Raw genomic sequence first — 23,057 nt, forward strand, 5'->3', positions numbered from 1 at the left:
TCTGAAAAAGCATTTATGCTCTTAATTGCAATAAAAAAGGTGGCATAGGTATGATTACTAACAAGACCTGTTACGTATTTAACAAAGTAAGAGAACTTGTATATAATAATTTTCAATGAACTACCTCAGCATTTCATGACACTTCAGTTATAAAAATCAAAGGTAAAGCAAGCATCTCATTTTCTTTTTCAGAGTATTTTTGCTTACCTCCTGTGTCAATTGCATCTATTAGTGCATCAGTATCTTTACTGCGGATGCAATCTATCAGTTGCCGATGAGAACGTTCCCCAGAACTGTCCAGTCTTCGCAATCCTGGGATCCTGCCTGTAGATCCAGCACTGGATTTTGGCAGGGCTTTTCTGCCTTCAAACAGTAGTACCAAAAGAAGATCTACTAACCGCATGGTATCCAGCACACATCTCTCGTCACCCTGCAACGCACTTTCTATAGAATCTGGAAGTTCAGATCTTAGAAGATCCTGGAAATAATTAAAAGTCTGAACAATAAAAAATATACAGGGCTTTAGAAAATACTATCAGAATTGGGTTTCATTTCCATATGAAATGTTTCCTTTTCTCCCCCTCTTTAAAAATAACTTATATGTACATGTGTGTGCGCATATGTGTATACATATCTCTCCATAAAAATATAAGATCTTTAAATACATATATGTATACCTATCTATAAAATAGCAACATAAATTTTGCATATATTGAAACTATACAAAGGGAAAAGCTCCCTGAAAACAAAAAGCTGTAGCATAAAAGGATTTCTTACATGTGTTACTACTGGAGAGCCTCTACACAGGGTTGACAACAGGCTTACAATAGTTGACACCTGATTACTTAATTTAGAGTCTGCAGCTGTAGATGGTGCTCCAGTGCTACTCCGTCCAGGTTTGCAAGCTGAAGATGGTCCTGAGACTGTCCCACCAGCAGCTGCCATGCGAGACAACAACTCCTCAGTTAATCCATGTTTAGCTAATGGGGCTGGATCAACTCCACGCCGTGTGAATCTGTCAGCTAATGAAGCAAAGCACCTCAAAGCTCCATCTGAAACCTAAGAAAGACATGCAAAAAAACCTGATGAAATATCTTTTACTTAAGATGAGAAGACGCTAAGGGGATATCCACAAGAATACAGGACACATACAAGAACTTGATTTTGCCATGAAGCTTGATCGTTCGAGCTATATTTAAAGGTCTATGTATTTCTCTTAAGCACAAAGTTTTCAACTGGACCAAGCCTAAACATAGAACAAACTGGGAAAAGCAAATTTTACTCTTGTATAACTTAGATTATCCGCTGAGCACCTGACACAGGGACACACAAGAATTTTTGTGACAATAAAATACAAACTTCCAAATTTAGGCTTGACACTAAAGGGAGGAAAAAAATCCAACCAACCAACTGCACACAAAAAACCCCAGTGACACTGTGGAAACCAGGCTTACTGATGATCCTCTTAACAATCCAGCAAAAAATACTGCTGGCCAACTGCCCAGGAAAGGATCCAACATCTCTTCATGTCAATACTGAAAATAAAGGAAGGTTTTCCCTTTAACATCTCTTCTACAGTAGAAGTGTCTCATTCTTTTAGATCAGGAGGTTTTGCATCAGCCTATCGAGATAACTTGCTCCAGGCATATTTGCCTTTAAAGATGTGCAGTAGCAATCCCCCCCAATACCTATTCTCTAACCAAACTCTGAATCACTACAGTTCTTATTCCCTAAAATGTCAACTCAGCAGTCCATTTTCAAAACAACTGTCTGCCATCACAGACCAAGGACTTCAAGACAGTTACTCATCAACACACAGAACAAGATTAGAGTATTAGCCAGACTTGATGAAGACAAAAATCTTAAATCTCCATTAAGTTTGCAGACTTCTGGTGTGTTCTGTGTATGCCAAACATTCTGCATTATCAGTACTCTTTTGCACCGGATGTTTTTCTTTAATGTGTAATGGTCACTGTTTCTGTCCTCTGGCATCTTGCTCCAGTTCTTTGACAACACAGATAAACAATTCTGCCCATCTTTATATACTTTGCAAATACTCCATAGATCTTTACCTTAACAGCTGGCAGAAATACACAAGAAGGTTCACTTGTTTATTAACACACTGCATTAGTGGCATCAGTTTACAAAGCAAAAGGCAAAAGAGTACTTGGAAAGTATTTACATTTCTTCTCCCAAATTGCAAGTGTAACACAAAGGTTAAAAACCAAAAATTATAGATAAACTGTTCTTGGGGCCACATCAATCTGGTCTGAACTCATTCATCAAGTGCTGTTACTAACTGGCAGCCCACACAAAAAGTGACCAAACCCAACAGTGGGACAAGATAGGGAGCAACAAACTTGAAAAGGGACATTACCGGACAAATCCATAACACACATCCAACATCCACTGTAATCCTGAGGCTTGTTCAATGCGTGACATATTTTTCAAAGATATCAGTACAGATTTATTTTCTATTATCTGGGTCCCATCTTAAGCATGCTTATCTTTAAGCTTAACTGCTGAACAATTAAGTTAACATCAACTCTCATTCTCATCTCCAACAGCCCCAGCAACTCCTTTCCTCTAAAGCCTTATAAATTTGGAAACAGTTAAATACTACAGACTTAATGGTCTGAATTTCAAGATTACCTTGCCTCAGATGATTAGTGTACTAACAAAATTATTGAATGGCTAAACAACATGATAGCTTGTTATGAAATGGGTGGTGTATGACAGGGCCCTGAAAATTTTTAAGATCTAAAAATATATTTTTAAAAAATTATCTCACAGACAGAAAGATTTCATTTCCCAAATATGCTGTGCTTAATTAACCAGACTGGAGGCAGGATCTGTGCATATTGAGAAAGGAATGAGGACAGAGGTCAGAGTGAAATGGGAACTCAGTTCTGAGTATGGACAAGAAGCCTGGTTAGGCTAGAGCAAGAATTTGGCGAAATGGCTATTCCAGAGCATTAGTATGACATACACAAAAGGATTCTACTAGTAGAAAGATAATTCCTCTGGGATTCATTTTCTAGCTTTTAGAAGGACTACTTCATCTCAAGTTAGTAAAACTGCAATAAAGAAGTGGAGCAGCATTTCTACTAGTATCATTTAAGCTGGCTTCCAGTGTAATACTTCAGATTTAAATTATAGATAGATTTAAACTATGGATATTTTTATTGTTTCTCTTAGTTTGGAAAAAAAAAAAAAAAAACACAAACCAAATCATTTTTGCCTCTTAGTTATGCTCAATTTTAGAGTGATTGAGGTACAGTCATAGAACAATAATTACTTGAGAAACTGCCTCAAAATGTACTGAAAGAAGTTGCAGGATATTTTTCAATACAGTTTTCAGAGGTTAAATATGCCTATATTCAAACACCAGCAATTGGAGCCAAACACTAAGCAGTGTTTGTATTCTCTTATCATTACAACTATAAAGGAAACTATTGTAATACCCAAATATAACAACTTCTATGTAAACATGCTGTTAGGAAGGCTGTATAAAGTTACCTAGTCATTCCTTTATTAAACATACTGAAAGTTAAATTCACAGCACATTGAGCCAACTATTACATTACCTGATGGTCTTCATGCTTTAATAGACTAGACAGTGATTCCACACAGATCTCTAATGAAGAATCCTGAGGCTCCATTTTGCCACAGAGTCTGGACACTACAGCCATAGCTGAATGCAAAGTATCTTTATGAACAAGGTGTCCACTGTCACGAATGAATGTCAGAACACAGTTCAACCCTCCAGCTTCAAACACAGCTCCTGACTCACGGGTACAGATTAATTCTAACACCTATGCCAAAAAGAAATTTAATTTGAATGAAGTATACACAAAAAGTCAGTTATTTACATCCATAGTCAGACACTTATATCCATCTACAGAACTGGTTAAGAAAATGAAACAACAGGAAAAAAAGAAAAACCCCTCTCTTCCCAAACACCCAGAAGGGGCCAAAGCCTCCAGTACTCTACCAGTTAGTAGTTACAGCTTTTTTCAAAAACATGGCAGCCAATACAAGAACAACCCCCCAAAGGCATGGTCACAACAGATGTTCATGAAGAGAGATAATAATCTCTCATCCTGAGAGAAACACACAATTGAGTGTTTTCAAACTTGTAAGAGCACTATTACCCCAGTGATGCACTTGTGAGTTGACTGGAAATAGTAAATAGGAAATACATGCATAAATTCTGCTGCCATGGTAATCAAGAACTCCAACTATATGCTCCCACATGGCCATGAGTTATGCTTTAAATGATAGACTGTAAGGGTCTTCTAAATTTCTCTAAAAACTTCACAAGGGTGCAGGGGAGCTATATCTAGTTCTATTGAAGAGGCAGCAGACTATTTTTTCATACCAGGTAATTCATCTATACCTGGAGCAACTCTTCATTTCTTTGGTAGCATAAAAATAGCCCTTGGCATTCTATTAGTATTCTAGTCATACAAGATAAACAGGAAATTTCTTCTAATATTTTTTGTTTCCTTTTCTGTACTTTTTTTGAAAGAAAATCAAGCTGTGAAGAGCACCAGACTGACAATAAGGATAAGCAGCAGTGTTGGCATGTAGACTTTTGTCATAGTCTTTGTTTTTGCATTACATTTGAATAAAAATAATAGGACTGGAATATGAGGGTGCTCTTCAGAAATAGCAAATTATCCAACTCCTTCTTAAAAACAAGAGGTTCTTAAGCATACTTACCTTCACACACTGCTCAGCCAAGTCTCTGCTCGTTCTGTTGTTGAGCTCAACAACTACTAAACGATTGCAAAGTGCTTTGATAGCTCCGTCCACTCCCACAATCCTCCGGGTGCATTCGGCCGACACATCCAGGTAATACGTTATGGCACGAGCTGTTACTTCTAGCACGTTGTCTGGAGCACTTTCATCCAGAAAAATTTTGCACAGTGCTGGCAAAAAAGTTCGAGGAGGGCATCTGCAGGGAAAAAACCACAACACATTACTATGTTGGGCACACTTCTCTACATTAAGCAATTTCATACACTTCCACATTAACACTTTCCACACACACATCATTTGCTCAACTAGTTGGTTCAGAACATTCATTTAGAACATGAAAATTCGAAGAGGTAATCTGAAAAGATGTTGCATTAAGAAGCCAGCAGAAAAAGATACTCTTGAAATTTTACAGTCATACAGGGGAAAAAATGTATCTTGTTGGGATTTTTTTCTAGGCATTAACCTCACATCACCAAACAGAATGCATATTTTCTTAACAGTGCTGCAAGGTTCATGATGATTAATAGCTACTTAATCATAAAATTTTATACACAAAGACTAAAGAATTTGGGTTAAATACACAATTTAATTTTGAGTGGTCCTTCTTCCCTATGTTATTTCCCTTGTCTTTTTATCCTATTTCAGTCTCCTCCCCCGCCCCCACCTCATTCTTTCCTCTTAATCACACTGAGAACATATTTAATTAATAGAGATTGCATCTACTGCATTTTCTCTCCATCTCCATGTCTCAGTAGCCTCTGGCTCTCCTCCCTATTGTTAGCCTCATTTCCATATGCAAGAATGGTGAATAATAGCCCCAAAACTTCAAAACAAAAAAAGCAAGCTCAGTGGACTTCCTTCTCTTCCTCTGACATTACAGAATATAAACTGAAACAATACTTTCCATTATTAGAACAGCTGTGGATAAGGAGACTGATTTGGATCAAAAGTTCTAAGACACGGATTATATGTCATGTCTATATTTTAACTCAATTTGTCTTCAAGCAGCATATTTAGCATAAGTTAGCATTATGATGGCTCACCACAGTGGTAAAAGACTTCCAAGGGGATGGTGGGGAATTAAGTGAAGGGGATATATGCTGTGATAGTAGTCAAAATAGCTGGATACCTCAACCCTAGATGTAGGAGACCAGACTAAATCTACAGGAAGCAAATATTGCAACTTTTCCGTCAAGTAGGGTTTTGGTATTCAAAAGATGACCCAAAACTTTTCTAAATCCAAAGAAGAAAGAATAAAACATGTTTTTTAGTCTGGAAGACAGGTGAAGTACTTGTTGATGAATCATTCTGAAGACTCAGAGGTCATTCGGCATCCCATGTGGTATGTAATGACTCACAGAAAAACACCAAATCCTGGGACAGCAAAATGCTAATAGTTTCCTTCAAGATCTTACCATGTTTTATGAAGTAGCTCCTAATGCAGCCTGACAAATAAATACATTACCCAACAATACTTAAAGACAAATTAGTAAGTGAAGCTTCAATAAAGCTCAACCATATTTGTAAAACTTATACTGGGCTATCCAGCCTACACTGTCTGCTATTCTTCAGGAATTTGTTACTTAACTCCACATATTTAAGAAGGGTTTATACAGTAACTCTGCATTGTAGACATGATCCACTGGGGGGAAAAAAAGTCTGAAATTTTTTACTTATTATTAGACGACCACCATATGCTGATACAATAAGCATTTCAGTACATAAAATTTAAAGTGGACAATGTATTCAAGGCTTTTGGTGTTGGATCTTTTATACTGAATTTTACGCAAAGCCAGGCAGATCACTAAAACATTGCTATGAACAATGTTGTTCAAACTATATGGCAAGAAAAAAAAAACAATAAGCACAAATCTTAAAAAGCCCCAAACAAACCCACACACATACTACCAAGTGGAAGGTAGGAAGCTCCACTGTCTATTTTAATACTAGCAAGATTAGTGCACCATTTTTCTTAGATGGCCACACAGGTGCAGAAAGTTAAAAGCTATACTTAGCAAATCTAAAACCAACTTTTTTTTACTATGATTTAACAGCTTATAAAGAAACACAACACAAAAGGAACTCGGCTGTTGTTTTTTCAAAAGGAAATTTTTAAAGGAAATTTAAAAATTTAAAATTCCTGTCCTTAAAACACCTATGAGCCAATTACCCAGCAGACACAGTAAAATACTAAGTTACTAAGAGCATAACATTTATATTGAATTCTTTGTCAGCACACAAACGCCAGTGCACTGTATCAGCAATACTGTCCTTATAAAAGCACAGCTCTCCAGCACAAGCTTAAGGGCTGAGGGTTTTTAAAAATTATCTTTCTGCCAGAACCTCTAGCTACACTAATCAGAGACCACTCTTTCAATCAGCAAGTATGGAACAATCTCCACTTGCTGTCACTACATTTGTTTTCTGACTTAGAGGAATGATTTCCCCTCATCCCATATGAAAACCAGGCTTCGTTGCAGAATCACAGAATGGCCTGGGTTGAAAGAGCCCTTAAAGATCGTTCAGTTTCAACCCTCCCACCATGGGCAGGGACACCTTTCACTAGACCAGGTTGCTCCACCCAACCTTGCCTTGAACACTTCCAAGAATGGGGCATCCATAGCTTCTCTGGGCAGCTGTATTGGGTTTGTGTGACTACCAGGTTTTGGTAGCAGAGGGAGCCACAAGGGTGGCTTCTGTAAGAAGCTGCCAGAAGATTCCCCCATGACCAGCAAAGCCAATGCCAAGTGGCTCCAGGTTGGACTTACTTACTGCTCACCAAGGCTAAGTCAATCAGGAATGGTGCTAACACTTCTGTGATAACATATTCAAGAAAAAAAAAAAAAAAAAATTAAAGTCACTGCACAGATGTAATTGTGGCCAGAGAATAGTGGGGTGAGACTATGTGAGAGGAACAGCTCTGCAGACACCAATGTGGAGAAGGGGAAGGAAGTGCTGGAGCTGAGATTCCCCTCCGCCCTGTGGAGGACCACAGGGACGCAGAGACCCACCTGCAGCCCACACAGGAGAACAAAACTGGAGCAGATGGATGACCAAGAGAAGGTTGCAAATCTAGGGGAAACACATGCTGAGCAGGCTATGCCTGAAGGACTGCACCCCGTGGAAGAGTGACTCACATTGCAGGAGTTTGTGGAGAACTGTTGCCCACGGGACGGACTCACACTGAAGAAGTTCCTGGAGGACTGTCACCTGTGGGAGGAACCCCACACTACAGCAGGGGAAGGACTCCTCTTGCTGAGCAGCAGCAGGAGCAATGAGTGATGAACTGACCATAACCCCCATTCTCCATCTCCCTGCACTACTGGTGGAGGAGGAAGTAGAGATTGAGAAGGAAGAAAGGGCAGGGGAGAAGGTGCTTTTAAGATTTATTTTACTTCTCATTATTCTGCCTTGATTTTGTTAGTAATAAATTCAGTTAACATCCCAAATTCAACTTTGGTTTTCCTATGACAGTATCTAGTGAGTGATCTCTCTCCCACACCTTATCTCAACCATGAACCCTACACCTTTATATTCTCTCTCTCCTGTCCATTGAAGAGGGGAGCAACAGAGTGGCTTGGCAACTGCAAACAGAAAGGTTGTGGAGTCTCCTCTCCAGACATATCCAGAGATATACAGATGACACGCATAAGCATACACAGACCATACAGATAAATTCACATTATTTTGGCTTGTTAAAGTTCCCTCAGGCCTTCCCTTAAAGTTCCTGAAAACAAGAGACCAGAAGTACCAGTTCTGTCATTCACACAGAGTCTAGATCAATGGTTCAGCCTGTGATAGCAGACAAGAAGGATATATGAACACATCCCTGGTGCTCCAGCCATGATCTTCTCAAACAAGTGGCTAAACAATTACAGCATAAAATTGACTAGCTGTCATTTTGAAGGACTTCAGTCTTTATGCTGTAACTAACTTTTCTATCAATGACTGCATACAAACAAAAGGACACAGGTCACCTTTACAGGGATCACCCTTTAATCCCCAAATCTGCACTAAGCAATGACATGGGTCTCCTGTGGTTGGATGAGCATCAGCTCAACGTTGTCTCAGGGAGAAGAATGTGCCTGTGGGAGTAGTGCCAGAGAAAGAACTAACAGGGGCAGGCATGAACATCTGCCCAACAATAAGAGATGGGGTGCAACACCATTAGAGCCATAAAGCAAATGCCCAAAGTACACAAAAATCTCCCTTCTGCTCAGACAGCTCCACTGGGGATTTCTCTGTGCAGGCATTTGACCAAAGTGTTGCCCTTATTCAGTGGATGGTCTTTATGCCTCAACATTATGAAAACGGGTTTTCAGAGTAGCCCTTGAGTCTTCACTCAGTCCAATCCCAAGTAAAGGCACTAAAGTATATGCAAAAGCAGCAGAGGGAAGAGAAATACAGTGCTTGCCTAGAAGCAATTCTACCAAACAGGCCAAGCACAGCACCTTCTCAGGACCAGCCCCTCTTTTTAATGAGGCACCAAGTAAGCAAATGGACTCAACACCAGCAGGAACCAAAGAATGAATCACACCCATCACGTTATATATGCATCACTATTGCACCGTAATTCCAAGGTAAATCCTTACTGGCTTTCTTAGGCAGGCCAAAATGGATCAAAAGGACCTAAAACTGTTTTATTAGGGCCCTTCAGCAATAAAGACTGTATTGCTGTTCCAACTAAGGCTATGCTCAGAACTAAAATGTATTTTGACAGGTAGTAAAACAAAGCATTCTGGGAGTGTCCATAACACAGACAAAGGCTGAACATTGGACTCACCTTCAGAAAACAGTCTACATGGGAAAAACAAGACTGTGAAAACTTCCTGGGACAGAAGGGAAACTGAGGTCAGAGCTACAGCACTGAATGAACTGATGTAACAGGATAGCAACCAATGATCAGCTTTTAGTGCACTTCCACCTACTGACAAATGATGCCTTTGATTTCCAAGAGAAAAATACACCCATAAACCTGCAGCTACTGCAAGCATCAACACCCACCAAGGAAAAAAAGAAAGGTAAGTGCATAACTTCTAAAACATCCCAGTATCAAAACCAGGCTCACATGTCGCTTTTATCTAGACCATATATTAACTACAAGTAATACATCTCAGAAGAAAAAAAAAAAAAAAAAAAAAAAAAAAAAAAAGCTATTACAGAAAAAATCCTCAAGTTGTAGGAGAGGAATCACTGTTCACAATGACCTATTTGCAGTGAAACAGGCAAAAAGATAGTGGTGAGTTTTCTTTAATAGTGTTTATTCAAATCAGAAAATAATGGCAAATACGTACCCTCAAAGTTCAGGTTTCTATTTAGGCCCTTCTTCAAATAAACATGAAAATGAAAGGAATATCTTTTTAGATTTTTATTTCTAGGGAGCTGTATTAATATCATATGGGGCACTTCCTAAAGTACTTAAAATGTGTACTTCAAAAGAGTGATTAGGGACTACTTAGTGAATTAATGAGGTCACTCTGTGTTACTCCTTAGTGAAAGACCGACTTCAAGTTAATGAGGTTACTCTACAACCCACACTAGAGCTCTTGCTAATTACTCTAAGGCTTGCAGCTCTCAATGTCCACCCAAGTTCATTCCTGTACTTCCAGAAGAAGAGCTGCTGTTAGTTACTATCTTCCAAGTTTTCCACCTACCATGATTCAGAGATCTTGCTGAAAGATAGATTTGTCCAAAATAGGTAATGTTTCTTATCAATATTTCCCATCTATATTATGATCTACTAAGATTAGGGCACTAGAGCATTCTCTGTTTCCTGTACTGAAATCAAGAAGTAAACCACACTAAAAAAAGCTGATTCTGTATAATTTATATTTAAATAAATATATTCATAATTTCTGTGCTAAAATGAGTTATTAAGCTGTAAAGAGCACAATAGACAAATTCTTTAACATGCATTCTTTCTCTGCAAAAAAAAATCTAAAAATATATTTCTAACTATCATAATCATCTTGATGTCAAGAAAGGCTAAGAAAATTTGTCAGTATAATTATATTACTACAGAATTTACAGCACTGTGATCAGCATAGGTCCATATGCTGACACACTTCTGAGCCTTTACACACACACACACCCACAACCTCTTTAGGAACAGAAATATCCATAGGGATACAAAATTTTTAAATAGCTACAGCGGTAAGCTCCTGTCAGTGCTAATCCCTTCAACTCTAATGAAATGACTCAGCTGATTTTACAGCTTGCCAATGTAAAAAGATACTAAGGAAGTAAAAATAGGCACTGTAAACTCATTTTTGTAATTACATTTAATATTTTACTCCACGTAAAATCCTTAGCTAAAACAGAAATGATAGTAAAGACTACACTACTGCCGTGCTTAAAAAAAAACCCAAAAAACTTAAAGAAGGAAAAAAGACAGTCCAGTTCATCCTCAAAACAGTTAACAACTGCTGCCAGCATTAGGGTGTGTTACTCAATTTCAAAGTAACCGCTGGATTCAGTCGATTCGGAGCCCCTGGCATGTGACAAAGCCTTCAGCGAAGCTGCCTGCTCCAAGACATGTGACTTGTGGCAGAAAACCAAGCTCAGCTGCCTGCCAGCAATAGCTGGATCTTTAACGCATACCATCTGCTGAGGCCAGTTAAAAGTGGGAAAGTAAGGGATTATATGTGTATACACTACTTAATATATAATAATTTTTAAATAAAAACTGAAATACTGATGTTAACTTTCATTAGTAACAGTTTTTGAGGAAAAATATACCAGATGAACATTTACAACAATACATCACACAACTCTGACACTGTTAAGAACATCCTGCACACCTAATTTTTCTTAAAGCAAAAGCAGTTTCAACTCATTTTTGATTAATGATTGCTTTTCCTTTCTGTAGTTCTTCCTATGGGAAGAGATGTCAGACTTTCCCTCATTGTTTCTTTTGCTGGAAGACAGTTTTGTTTCCACATATGAACCAAAACCAGCAGCAGGGTAATCAAGACCATCCACAAGAGAACCCACACACCTGCACTGCCTGTATGTATTCTTCTGGATTCATTACCAAAACACATTTTGCACTGTTTTCATATAGCACTGTTACAACACAAGTCCAGAAAACATCACTCATATATAAGACTTTAGACACACCATACTGTATTTTAAAGGTTCAAGGAAAAAGCGACTAAAAATTAACCGGCAATTTAGAAACTTTTACCAGAATTACAAAATATTAAAATTTGCACAACTCTGAATTTCTGCTCTTAATTGCAATTACTGCCCAGACCAATAAAATTAAGCTGGAGAATTAACAATTCCATCCTGTATTCATTCCAGTAGAAACCCCACTTTATTAGAAATTGAAAGAAATCAATTAGAATTTGAATTTGACATTTAAAAACACTTTCAAACTATCTTTTAGCTAAATAAATTCCAGAGCTGAACCCTCTTCTGAGGGTTCATTATTAGGCAGGAAGACAATTAGTATTGGACATTTAGTCTTCAACTACACATTCAATAAATATCCATTGTGTAAAATGAAAATTAAGAAAAATCCATATGAGGAAATAGCTTCCACAGGATAGGTAATTTCTGTATTTCTAAATAGATCATCATTTGCTTTATTCCTGAATTTATAAAGGATGCGTTAGGCTGCCTTTTGCATTTTTCAGCATCTTATAAAAACCATACCTCAGGGTAATAATTCCACATGTTTGTTCTCCAATCTCCAGCATTTTGTAAATATTTTACAGACAATTAGTCCACAATAGCTGAATAAATTAAAGAATGTGAAACCACAGGTCTTTCTCCGATGATTTCCACTAGTAGCAACCTCAATTGTGCAAACAGATAATGCTTTGAGTACATATCACATCTACCAACATTTCAAAAGGAAAAAGGCAATTTAAACAAAAAGTATCATTTTGTATGTGTGCCTAAATACCCCTCACTAGCTTCTACTGGATTCCCAGGTGCTCAAAAACAGAACTGACTCACACCAGAAAACTTCCACTTCCCTATTAGCAATCTACTTAACATCTGTGCTATATATACTTCTTCTTAAGAGGCCAATATTAAAACTCACTTGACCAGTAGTCATGAAAGAAAGGAAGCCTGCAATTTGAAATTCCTGTAACATCTTTTACTGGTCTCATCCAATCTGTCAGGAGCTGACACTTTCAAAAGGTCATTAACCTGATGCCTTAACACTGCACCCATCTTTTGCACAGTACTTGAAAGAATCACTACAGTTTTATCTCACACAAAAAATTCTGAACAAAAACAAAGGATACTTGACGATACCATTAGAAAAAGATTTTTTTTTTTTTAAATGTCAGACTAGTAAATAGTGACAATGTGATGAATTGTCTGGAATACTCAGAGGCACGGGCTCATTTAAACAAAATGTATTTTAACACACACAAATGCCAAGTCACAGATCTTAGTGTAGGTAATGCATCAAGCCATACCTAAGCAGCAAGCACTCATATCCTTGAAAGCAACTCTGAAGACAGCTAACTAAAACCACACTTACTGTATAAAGTTTTGGAAACAACTAACTCAACTTGGCACGTTTAACCGTTAACAGAAAGTCAAAGGCACTAATATAAACAGCAGGGATGAAGGCAACACTGGAAAGTATTTCTGAAGAACTTGTAAACTGAAGAACTAGATAAGGGGAGGAAGATCCACAGCTGATGAAATCTTTGCATGCAGGTATATTCACAATAAGAACACTACTGGTTTTTAACCTAAATAGGAAAAGGTGAACTGACTGCTATTTAGAATTCATCAGACTGGCCAATTCTTACCGGAAAGAGCAAGTAAATTTCAACAACAAAGGCAACTCAGGCAGCAGATTTAATAGCAAAGAGAGGGTAAAATTAGGTAGGATGCCCTCTCAGAAGCATTAGCTACACATTATGCTTGTATCAAAGGAGATGCTCAATCCGGTAATAACCTGATCAAATATAAGGACCAGGACAGAAGAGAGGATGTCAATTTAATCTTCCCTTCTCACCTTTGCAACCTTTGATGTTCTCAAAATAAGTAGACAAGGTTAATTAATCTCCACAATACCAGTGACAATGAGGCCACAATTCCCATTTTACAAGGAGCAACCAGAAAGACATTAGTATTTTAAAATTCTTGTAACTGAGAAACAAAAAAACCCAAAAATAACAACAACAAAACAGCCCTAAATATCAGGAGTAATTCTCAACATTATGTTGTAACAAGATTGCCCCCTGAAAAGTACAGAGCACATCCCTACTTCTATGTCAGAAAATCCCTCTATAAGATGCTGAAGATCCCACTATACTGGAGGCCACAGAGTAAATTACTCCAGTACTGGTATTTCACTGCTGCCATATCCTCTGCCCCCATTAAAAGAAAAAAAGTTTAGTAGGAATCACATGAGACTTGTCACTATAACAGCTACAATAATTCACTATTTCATATTTAAAATAATGAAAACTGTAGTCTATTGTTGACAGCAATACTTTTTCTAATTTACTCACTGCTGCACACCGGCACAAAAGTGCAGCAATGATCGGACTTTATTTTTTCCTTAAAATAACAGAATGAGCAAATCTTTAGGAAAAAAAATGTGAAACCACCTTGATACCAACAGAGCTGCTCTCTCAGCCTGTAAGTTTTTCCACAATTGTCAGACCTGTTAAAGAGCACTTTACTGTCTGAATTACAAAGATGCTTTTAAAGACAGCTCAGATTGTAAACATATTCCTGAAAACCAGCACTTTGGACTCCTACACTCACCTCTAAAGGAAAAATTGTTTTCCTCGATATATCTAACTTTGATTTACTGGAGATTACAATCCTGATAAAGACAGGAGAATGTAGTTTCAAGCAGGTGGAGGTAAAGCTAAACTGTTCCACATAACAGTCTCACTAGCTCACATCAGCAGTCTTTGGTGCACTAGAATTTCTTCTTATACTTGTTAGCAAATACTGGATAAAGATATATATACTTTCTCTCTAGTGAATAGATACTTTGGAAAGAAAAAGGTTTAGTTTGAATTAAAGTATTTGATCTAAAAAATAAACTGAAAGGACTTCTATTTTACACATTAGAACCCTAGCCAATGACCCTTTGTGCAATTGGTTTTTATTTGTCAAATGAGCTGATTACTCCTGATAATTTTTTGCTTACCAAATCTGTTAACACCAAATATACAGAGGTAACTTAAAGAACAGCCAAAGAGAAGGATGTTTTCTCCTTCTGAGCATTAATAAGGCCTATTTAATCTGCTATGTAAAAAAGGTTTTAAGCATGGCTTACATTGTTATGCTAGTGCCTTAATCTACAAATTTTCATTGGAATTAATTGCTAAGTACTTTTACTCTGATAGACAAGAGTAAAGAGAAAGCCTGACCAGAAGAGTTCTAATTTTATTTCACCAAAAAAAAGTGAAACAATCACACAAGGTGAAAAAAGAATAAACTGAAACACCTTTGTGGAAAAGGGCTACATTAATAAGATGAGATTGCAACTAAGAGCCTCTATATACATTTAAAATGTTAAAGATAATTTTAAAAACAAAAAAAAAAATCAGAAACCCATCATTTCAATTAAATTTCTATTAAATTCATTCTTGAAACTCCTGCTCAAGTGGATTTAATAGCACACAGTATAACTACAGTTTGGGACTAACACTTATAATCACAACAATTTTTACCTGTTTTACTCCAACTCAACTACTTAACAAAACCATTTCTCCTCATTTATTAAGTTTCTGTAGTTCAGGTTAGTGGCTTTTGCTGCTGGTAAAATGTTAGCCATGCTTCATGCCAAGTGACTAGCAGTGTCTGTGATTCATTATCACCAGAAGATGAATACGCCACTGATCTTTGTAATGTTAACATATGAGTAACTTGCAAAATAATTTAATTGGATGTATAATGTAAATCTGGGAATAAGTAAAGAAACATTGATTATTTGGCAGGACTACCTGTCAATCAGCTGCATACCCAGAAATCTGCTGTGATGCTGCTAGAACTTTGCAAGAACATTATGAAATGCACCACCCTGCACATGTGCCTGCTTCCAGTTTGGAGCTGACCTGAAACACTAGTTTCAATATCCATTACTCTTGTACAAAAGCAAATTATTAGTTTTATCATTAGCTGTATTATTTCCTTCAGAACATGTCTGCAAAGTAACCCTGTTACTTCACTGCAAAAATGAAGTGCAAGATTCTGAATCCAACATTTCAATGCTTTTTTTTTTCCGTTCAACTTTGTGCTTTCTTTGCTAAGTAAGATTGTGTACTGCCCTTAACTCCTTAAGAAAGCAGTATGGAAACTGTGTTGTGGATTTAGAGATGGTGCATAGCATTCTTGTCAGAATTTTTAATGTGGTCTTGTTTCACAGCTTTGCCAGTCCTCACAATATGCAGCTTTTAATCACCAGATGTACTTCACTAAAATGACAGGCTTTTTCTTAGTTTACATTACAAAAGCAAATAATTTCCTATGTAAAAGTGGACTAATACTTAATATTTAAAGTTACTCTAACTAAGCTGTGAAAAATGTCCCATTTCATTCTCCAAGAAACTGTTTCAAAAGTCCATCTCAAAGTGGTTGAGTTTCACAGATGAAAAACTTTAACATTTTGCCAACATATAGCTAATAGCAATAAACAATTTCAAGATCTTCAAATAACACGTGCACAGCATCAAAAAACTTGGAAATGCTGTTCTTACTTAGTAGAAGAAAAAAAAATTGTAAAGTATAGGGCTGGTTTTCTTACCAAGAGAAAAAAATACATTCATATTCTAGATCAGGCATGCACTGAAAATATTTTCAAAATTAGTTCCTGAAAAATGGGGGTTAAGCAGCCCTTCTGTCACAAGTAAATCTCCTATTTCAGCAAACAGCAATTCCTTTCAAAAGCAAGCTGAAAGGGAACTAAAAAAATTATTATTTTAGTTATACCCTCTCAGTCCATGACAATTTTGGCTATTTGAACTATAATTTGGAAAGATTTTAAAAATACTTTTCAAGGTGTCATCTGTTTCTAACAGAGTTCCAAAATAAATAAAAAGTCACCTCAAAACGCAGGCCCCAGTAAGCACCCGAGACAAGCAGTGAGAAGTTCTCCACTAAGGCCTGGTTACCTTTCTCTGCTTCTCCCACATTTCCAGTGCTGCAGTTCCACCTCTGGGACTCATCAGACACCTTTCTAGCTGCTGTAAATCACTGTAACAGCAGCAAACTAACAACCTTCCTCAGCAGGTTCAGAGAGCAGCTTGCACTTGCAGAACATTAGAGCCCAGTGAGCCCTGACTGTGGCAGGAACAAGACAATGATTGGGAGGAATAAAAAGGGTGGGTGATCAAAGGGAAGAAAGCAATGAGCTGCCATGTCAGCTCACCAAACACCATGGTACCACATCATATACCTCAGTATATTCCCGGAGCCAATAAGAAGTAGCAGTTTACACATTATTGCAAAATCACTTCCACAAGGCAGAGAACTTTGGTAACTTCTTCTCCTATTTACATTTCATTCTCTTCTTTTTGAGGAAAATTTACAAGAGCAAAAGAAACAGAGAACTTAGAAGACCAGTAAAATTAAAGTATACCAACACTCACAAGGAAAATTAAAATGCCAAATAGCATTTTAAATATTTCTTCTTTCAGACATAAATAATTTTAAAACCACAACAGTGCAATAACAGAGCATTCATTATATACAGTTAAAAAAAAAAAAAGTACTTGGACTATTTAATTCATTTATATTGAAATAAAAGTCTGAACTAAGATGCATAAAACTCACAACTGGTTTGTATTTTTTAAAGTTGACATTTCATTCCTGACTCTCAAATACCCAGAAGATAACTTAAAAAATGCTTACGCCTAATTCTACACCAGTACAGAACAGAATATCCTGAAGCAGGCACTTCACCCAAATTCATCAGCAAAATTCATTCTTAACTACCAAGTTTTTTTCTACAATGGTGAATTCTGAGGCTCCCCCAGTATCAGTAGCACGAGGATAGACAGGGAAGTCTAATGGATCTCACTACAGTAGGGGTTTTCAAGTCAAAATTTTACCTGTAAGCTCCCCAAGGCAAAGAACAGGCAGCTTCACATTCTAAAGCACTGTACTAAATTGTGCTCAATGCTCTGCAACTACTACAAATCCAAATTTTAGAGATGTCTGAATTTTACATTTCCTGTAATAAATGCAGCCAGGAGAACTTAGAAGCCTAAGAGGTAAGCCTGAAAATTGTTTCCTTCAGAGCTACAAAACTAAACAGTGTAACAGACAGCTACCTTTTCAAATGCTTCTGAACCCATACACCTAAAAAGCAGAAGTATCTGAAAAACACTAGCCATATTTTATTACAAAAAGAAAGCGAGAACGATGAAAAAAACATGGAAAGGAAGAGAGGCACGAGCATGAAAATCAGAACTAAAGAAACCAACTACAAAAGTAGAAGTTGTGACTGCTTACACTTTTGCTACCTCTTCCAGACTAGTGTTGGGCTCTCACAGGAAGTAGTGTAACAAGCACAGCAACACTCAAGTAACAGAAGTGATTACAGCAGCGTTTTGTGCTGTGAGAAATACAAAAAGGACTGAGTGCAGGGACTGTGCTATATGATTTGTACAAATGCAGTTGAGAAGGAAGGTGGCATGAACAGCAACATGCTCCAAAGAAGGGGCAAAATATTTGTGTGAACAGTGGTTATTGCTTGTGATTTTTGCTTGGACTCACAGAACTCAAACAAAGCTACTATACCCCTTGATAAAAGTACTGTGAGAGTATGGATGCTTAAATATATCCAGGTGATGATGACAATCATTAAAAATTATGATCATTAAAAAGAAGGTTTTTTTCTACCAAACCCCCCCACACACACACGAAAAAACAAAACCAAAGCAAACAAAAAACCCAAACCAACCCCCCCACACACATACACATATCCACATCATTTAATTTAAAGAAATGTATTAAGAGTTGCAGTCAGCTCCTGGGTCAGAACAGGCACCGGGCATCACCCAAACAACACTACATTTTTAATCAGACAAGGGCACCTCACATGGCCTTAACACAAACACTTGATTTCAGTGATCTAAACTGAAGTTCAGCCTGTAAAACCGTTTGAGGCTGAAAGTTTCTAGGAACGTTAAATATTACACTGGGCTGCAGAAGGGGGAAAATCCCACTCCACAAAGGAAAGCCAGGAGTACTCACGTTTCGAAACAGCGATCCACGTTGTCTGACATCAGGAGCAGCATGCAGAGCTGCTCCAGGGCTATCAGCTGCATATCCCTTTCATCCCCCTGCCCCATCTGCAGCCATTCCAGCAACGTGTCTGGATCCACATCTGCCATGGTTTTTTATAAAAAAGAGAAAAAGCCGCCTCCACTTCAATTAAAAAGTACCAAAAGTATCCTTTAATTGTTGAAGCCAGACTAACTTCAGCACAATGAACTTCTCTCTTCAGTCAGCCTCACGCTTTTGCAGTTTTCACCTGGCAAGAAAAAGTAAAAAAAGTAATCATCATCACAACTTGTCGTGGAGCTTTCTATATTTGGTCCTCTCTAAAATGTACAGCCTATGTTTGGGCTGAAATTAAGGAAATTTTCACATATTTTATCAGCAAATGGGGCTTTTTTCCTTGCTTTATAAGCAAGTATATAGTAATGAGTTTGTTCTGTTTTGAGGATAACTCAAAATTAAAGCTAGAAAAATTGTGCTTAATCCTTTTGTGTACTACTAAAGCTAAAAGAAAGTGATGTCTTGCCCATCCCCCTCCTTTAATATTACTTTATTATACAGTGTTCAGCTTTACTTCCTCATGAAAATATTCAAATAAAGAAAGATAATGATTTTCAGATTTTAAATAGAAACCCATAAAATAAAATTACTTGCAGAATCTCTGGAAACCTTTTATGAATCCTTCACCTTTTAAAACAGCATTCAAAAGTAAGGAAAACAGGCTTTTTATGTCAAAGAATAAAAAAAGACAACTGAAGAACCACTTCCATTTTCAAGAGCTCGGGGTTTGTTGGGTTATTTTGGGGACTTTTTGGAAAAAATATTTACTTTATAGCTTTCCAAAAAATCCGGTGAATAATTTAAATAATTCACATACATATAAGGAAAACAACATTATTTGCTGGCCCAATGCCATAGCTGTACATGCAAGCTGAAGACCAAAAAAGTCCCTTTAAAATGTTAAGATATTTTTGACATAAGTGCTCTATGTTTAAGAAACAGTCAAATTCACCTCCCTTGCCTAAAAACTCAGCAAACATGACAATTTTCACATAAAAACTAATGGGTGACAAACCAGTCTTTCCAAATTAGACATACAGGAAAAATAATACTCTTTAAAAATACAGCTTAGAGAAGAAGAATTCGTTTATTAAATTCATAGGTAAATATTAAAAGCTGGACAATGTCCCCACAAACAGGGGGGAGGTGATGTGGGAGGAAAAAGCTTGATCTGGACAAAGTCTGCCTACTTGTTTACTTGCTGCTAATGAGTTAATAGTTAAAAAATAACTCCATCAAGGGCATGTCTACAAAAGTGAATCAGAAATTAGTATTATATGAAGAAACACACACTGAACCAGCTCTTTCACAATAGCTTCAAACTCAAAGATGTGACACAAATACAACAGATAGGGATTTTATATAATTCAGGACCATAATATTACAGATTACTCAACTACTGCTTGCCAGTTATGTATTCCATATTATCTTACCCTAAAAAGTAATTTCATATTAGTAAATTGATTTTCTGTGTTTTAAACAACGCCTGCGATTCTCCAAGATGTTTACAGACAGCATTTCCTGCTCTAATCCTACATAAAACTACTTTAGGGCAGCCAAAGTAGGATCGTATTGTAAGTATTCTACTTCTCCTTAACACGACTAAATAGTTATTTCCGGGAGCGGGGAGATGGGTGACAGCGAGAGAAACAAGAAAATTAAGAGACAGAGAAAGCGGGGTCAGTCGAACACGGGCACCTGCCGTTCTCACACCCCAGCCGGGCTGCACAGGAACCCCGGCACACGGAGCTGTGTGCCGAGCGGCCGGGACTCCCGGGACAGCGGCCCCGGAGCGGCGGCCAGGCCGCAGCACAGCTCACCCCGCGCCGCGCGGGCCTGCTCGCACACACCAGGCGGGCCCCGGGCCCGGCCGCGCTCTGGGCCCCTTCCCCACACGGCGCCGCCCGGAGCAGGGCAGGCACCGCCTCCCCCTCCCCGCCGCCCCCGCACGGGGCACCCGCGGCCGTGAGGGGCTCCCCGGCAGCGCCGCCTCGCTCTGGCCCCGGCCCCTCGCACAGACTTTCCGGCCCCCGCCGCCTCCCCCCCGCCCGCAGCTCCGGCCCGCTCCCTCCCGGCCCGACAGGCCCGGACAGCGACGCTCGAGTTCCCGGCGAGCCGCAGGCCGCGCAGGGTGACCCGGCCTGGCTGCTCGGGAAAGGCGCCGCGTCCCGGCGCGGGCCGGAGAGGCCCCGCACCAGCCCCGCCGCTCACCTCAGCCTCCCGCAGCCTCCTCGCCGGAGCCGAGCCCTCCTCAGCGCCACGCCGAGACCGCGGCAACGGCGCGGCGGCGGCAGCCCGAGCCCCGCGGCAGGCGGCGGCCAGCGGCATCCATGGCGCTCCGCCCGGTGCGGGGCGGGCGGGCGGGGCGGGAGCCGCGCTCGGGGCGGAGCTGAGGCGGGAGCAGCCGCTGGGGGCGCTGCCGGAGCCTCCCGGGAAGGCGCCGCCGCCGCGGGCCCGCTCCGCCCCGCGCCGCCGCTGCGGAGCTGCGGGGCCAAGGGCCCTCCCGCCTCGGGTGGCCTTTCCCTGGCTGGCGCGTGGGGATTATATATTTTTTATGGTTTACAGGTCATTTTATTTCTTGCCGTATTCTGGTTATTTACTTCAATATAATGTTCTTTACATTTACGGTGGGACTTACACTTTTCAGGGGCCAATCTTGGAAACACTTCGATTCCCCCTCCAGCACCTCCATTAAAAGGGATCCATGTGGTGAGCGGATTGAAGCGCCGCAATGCCGGGTCCTACAGAGCGGAGGCGTTGGGTTGCTCTTACCAAGCACCGAGTTCGACGTACTGCGACTACGCCGTGTAGCTTGAGACACCTTTGGCAGTAGAGTGGTCCGCTGCCATACGTGCTGCAAAATGCTGTGCAATTACCTTGCAAACGATTAAAAGACAAAGGAAGCAAACTGCTAGAAATTTTAAATGAAGGATTTTCAAAATAATTTCATTCCATGTAGTATGACATGTTTCACAAAGGAATTTAAGCCTATTAATATAAGTACAGTAAATAAGATTATTGTACATTTGAATGTCACCCCTGCCTACATCATTGACATTTCCTGTAATTAGGAGGCTAAAACTACACACTGAACAAAAAGGCAATAGCAGTCATGCTTGGTTAAAACTTGCCGAATGCCGACATTTTTATTGGTCAGTGTTGTAATAACACCTCTAGAAAGTGTTATCTTTATTCAGAACACATGAACAGCGGTTCTTTTGTCTGTTTCTGATTTCTCAGGCAGCTTAGCCTTTATGTCTTACCATATCACATCTCCGTTAACTGCAACTTGTTCCAGCCCAGCCAAGATTTACACGTGTATCCTTTGCCTATGCTTGTCCTTCAGACGTCAGGAAGACTGATATGCTTAGAGTTAAGGACACGATGCAGTAGGAGGACTGAGTCTACAGCCTTTTAATTTAGAAACTTGGTCTTCTTTAACTTTTCACCAAAGCAGAAGCAGCAGAATTAGGCCAGGCTTATGAGATCTGCATCTGCTAAGTGACCTCACTCGTGTTGCATGATGCTGGAACAGTTGCCTTTGCGCTTTTTTTTTTTTTTTTTTTTTTTTTTTTTTTTTTTTTTGTGAAGAGAAGTTTCAGATAAAGAAATATTATTTTCTTCTGAAGACCAAAAACCTTGAAATCAAACAAACGTTTCACTCTTTTCATATAGAATGTAGTCTCTGGTTCAGGTGTCTGGATGGATACATGGTTATTTGTACACAATATGAGGATATAAAAATACAGATCAATTCAGGAACAAAATCAAAATTTTAAATATTGTACTTGAAAAGAAGATGAATCATGGATTTAAAGTACTATTAAGCAGGAGTACAAAACTTAAATACTGGAAATGTCTTTCAGTTACATAGCTATTTCTAAAAGGAGAAACATAAATACTTCTATGTCCTGTTGCATGAATTGCCCAATTTCATATATCCAATTTTTTTTTTACTCAAAGAAGTACATTGAGTAATGTATTACAGCTTCAACCAGGAATCAGGATCTTTT

The 23,057-nt window shown here is 38.9% G+C and overlaps 1 protein-coding gene across 8 annotated transcripts in view; it reads right to left on the minus strand.

Annotated features, from left to right (window-relative positions):
* Nucleotides 1-21,367, minus strand: part of HECTD1 (HECT domain E3 ubiquitin protein ligase 1) — a 60,237-nt gene extending 38,870 nt beyond the window's left edge. For 4 of the 8 annotated variants that reach the window (XM_066188384.1, XM_066188389.1, XM_066188388.1 and 1 more), the window contains exons 1-6: nt 21,256-21,367; nt 18,958-19,237; nt 4,726-4,960; nt 3,588-3,815; nt 778-1,059; nt 208-496 (exon numbers count right to left, since the gene is read on the minus strand). In XM_066188384.1, the coding sequence (XP_066044481.1) occupies nt 208-496; nt 778-1,059; nt 3,588-3,815; nt 4,726-4,960; nt 18,958-19,097 (1,174 nt within the window). In that variant the 5' untranslated portion in view covers nt 19,098-19,237; nt 21,256-21,367. The remainder of the gene's footprint in view (nt 1-207; nt 497-777; nt 1,060-3,587; nt 3,816-4,725; nt 4,961-18,957; nt 19,238-21,255) is intronic. The other 4 variants (XM_066188383.1, XM_066188382.1, XM_066188386.1 and 1 more) reach the window with 3 other exon arrangements.
* Between the last annotated feature and the right edge of the window lie 1,690 nt (nt 21,368-23,057).

The sequence above is a fragment of the Chamaea fasciata genome, unplaced genomic scaffold (assembly GCF_029207755.1).
Source record: "Chamaea fasciata isolate MVZ Bird 193981 ecotype frontalis unplaced genomic scaffold, bChaFas1.0.hap1 SCAF_7, whole genome shotgun sequence".
NCBI lineage: Eukaryota > Metazoa > Chordata > Aves > Passeriformes > Sylviidae > Chamaea > Chamaea fasciata.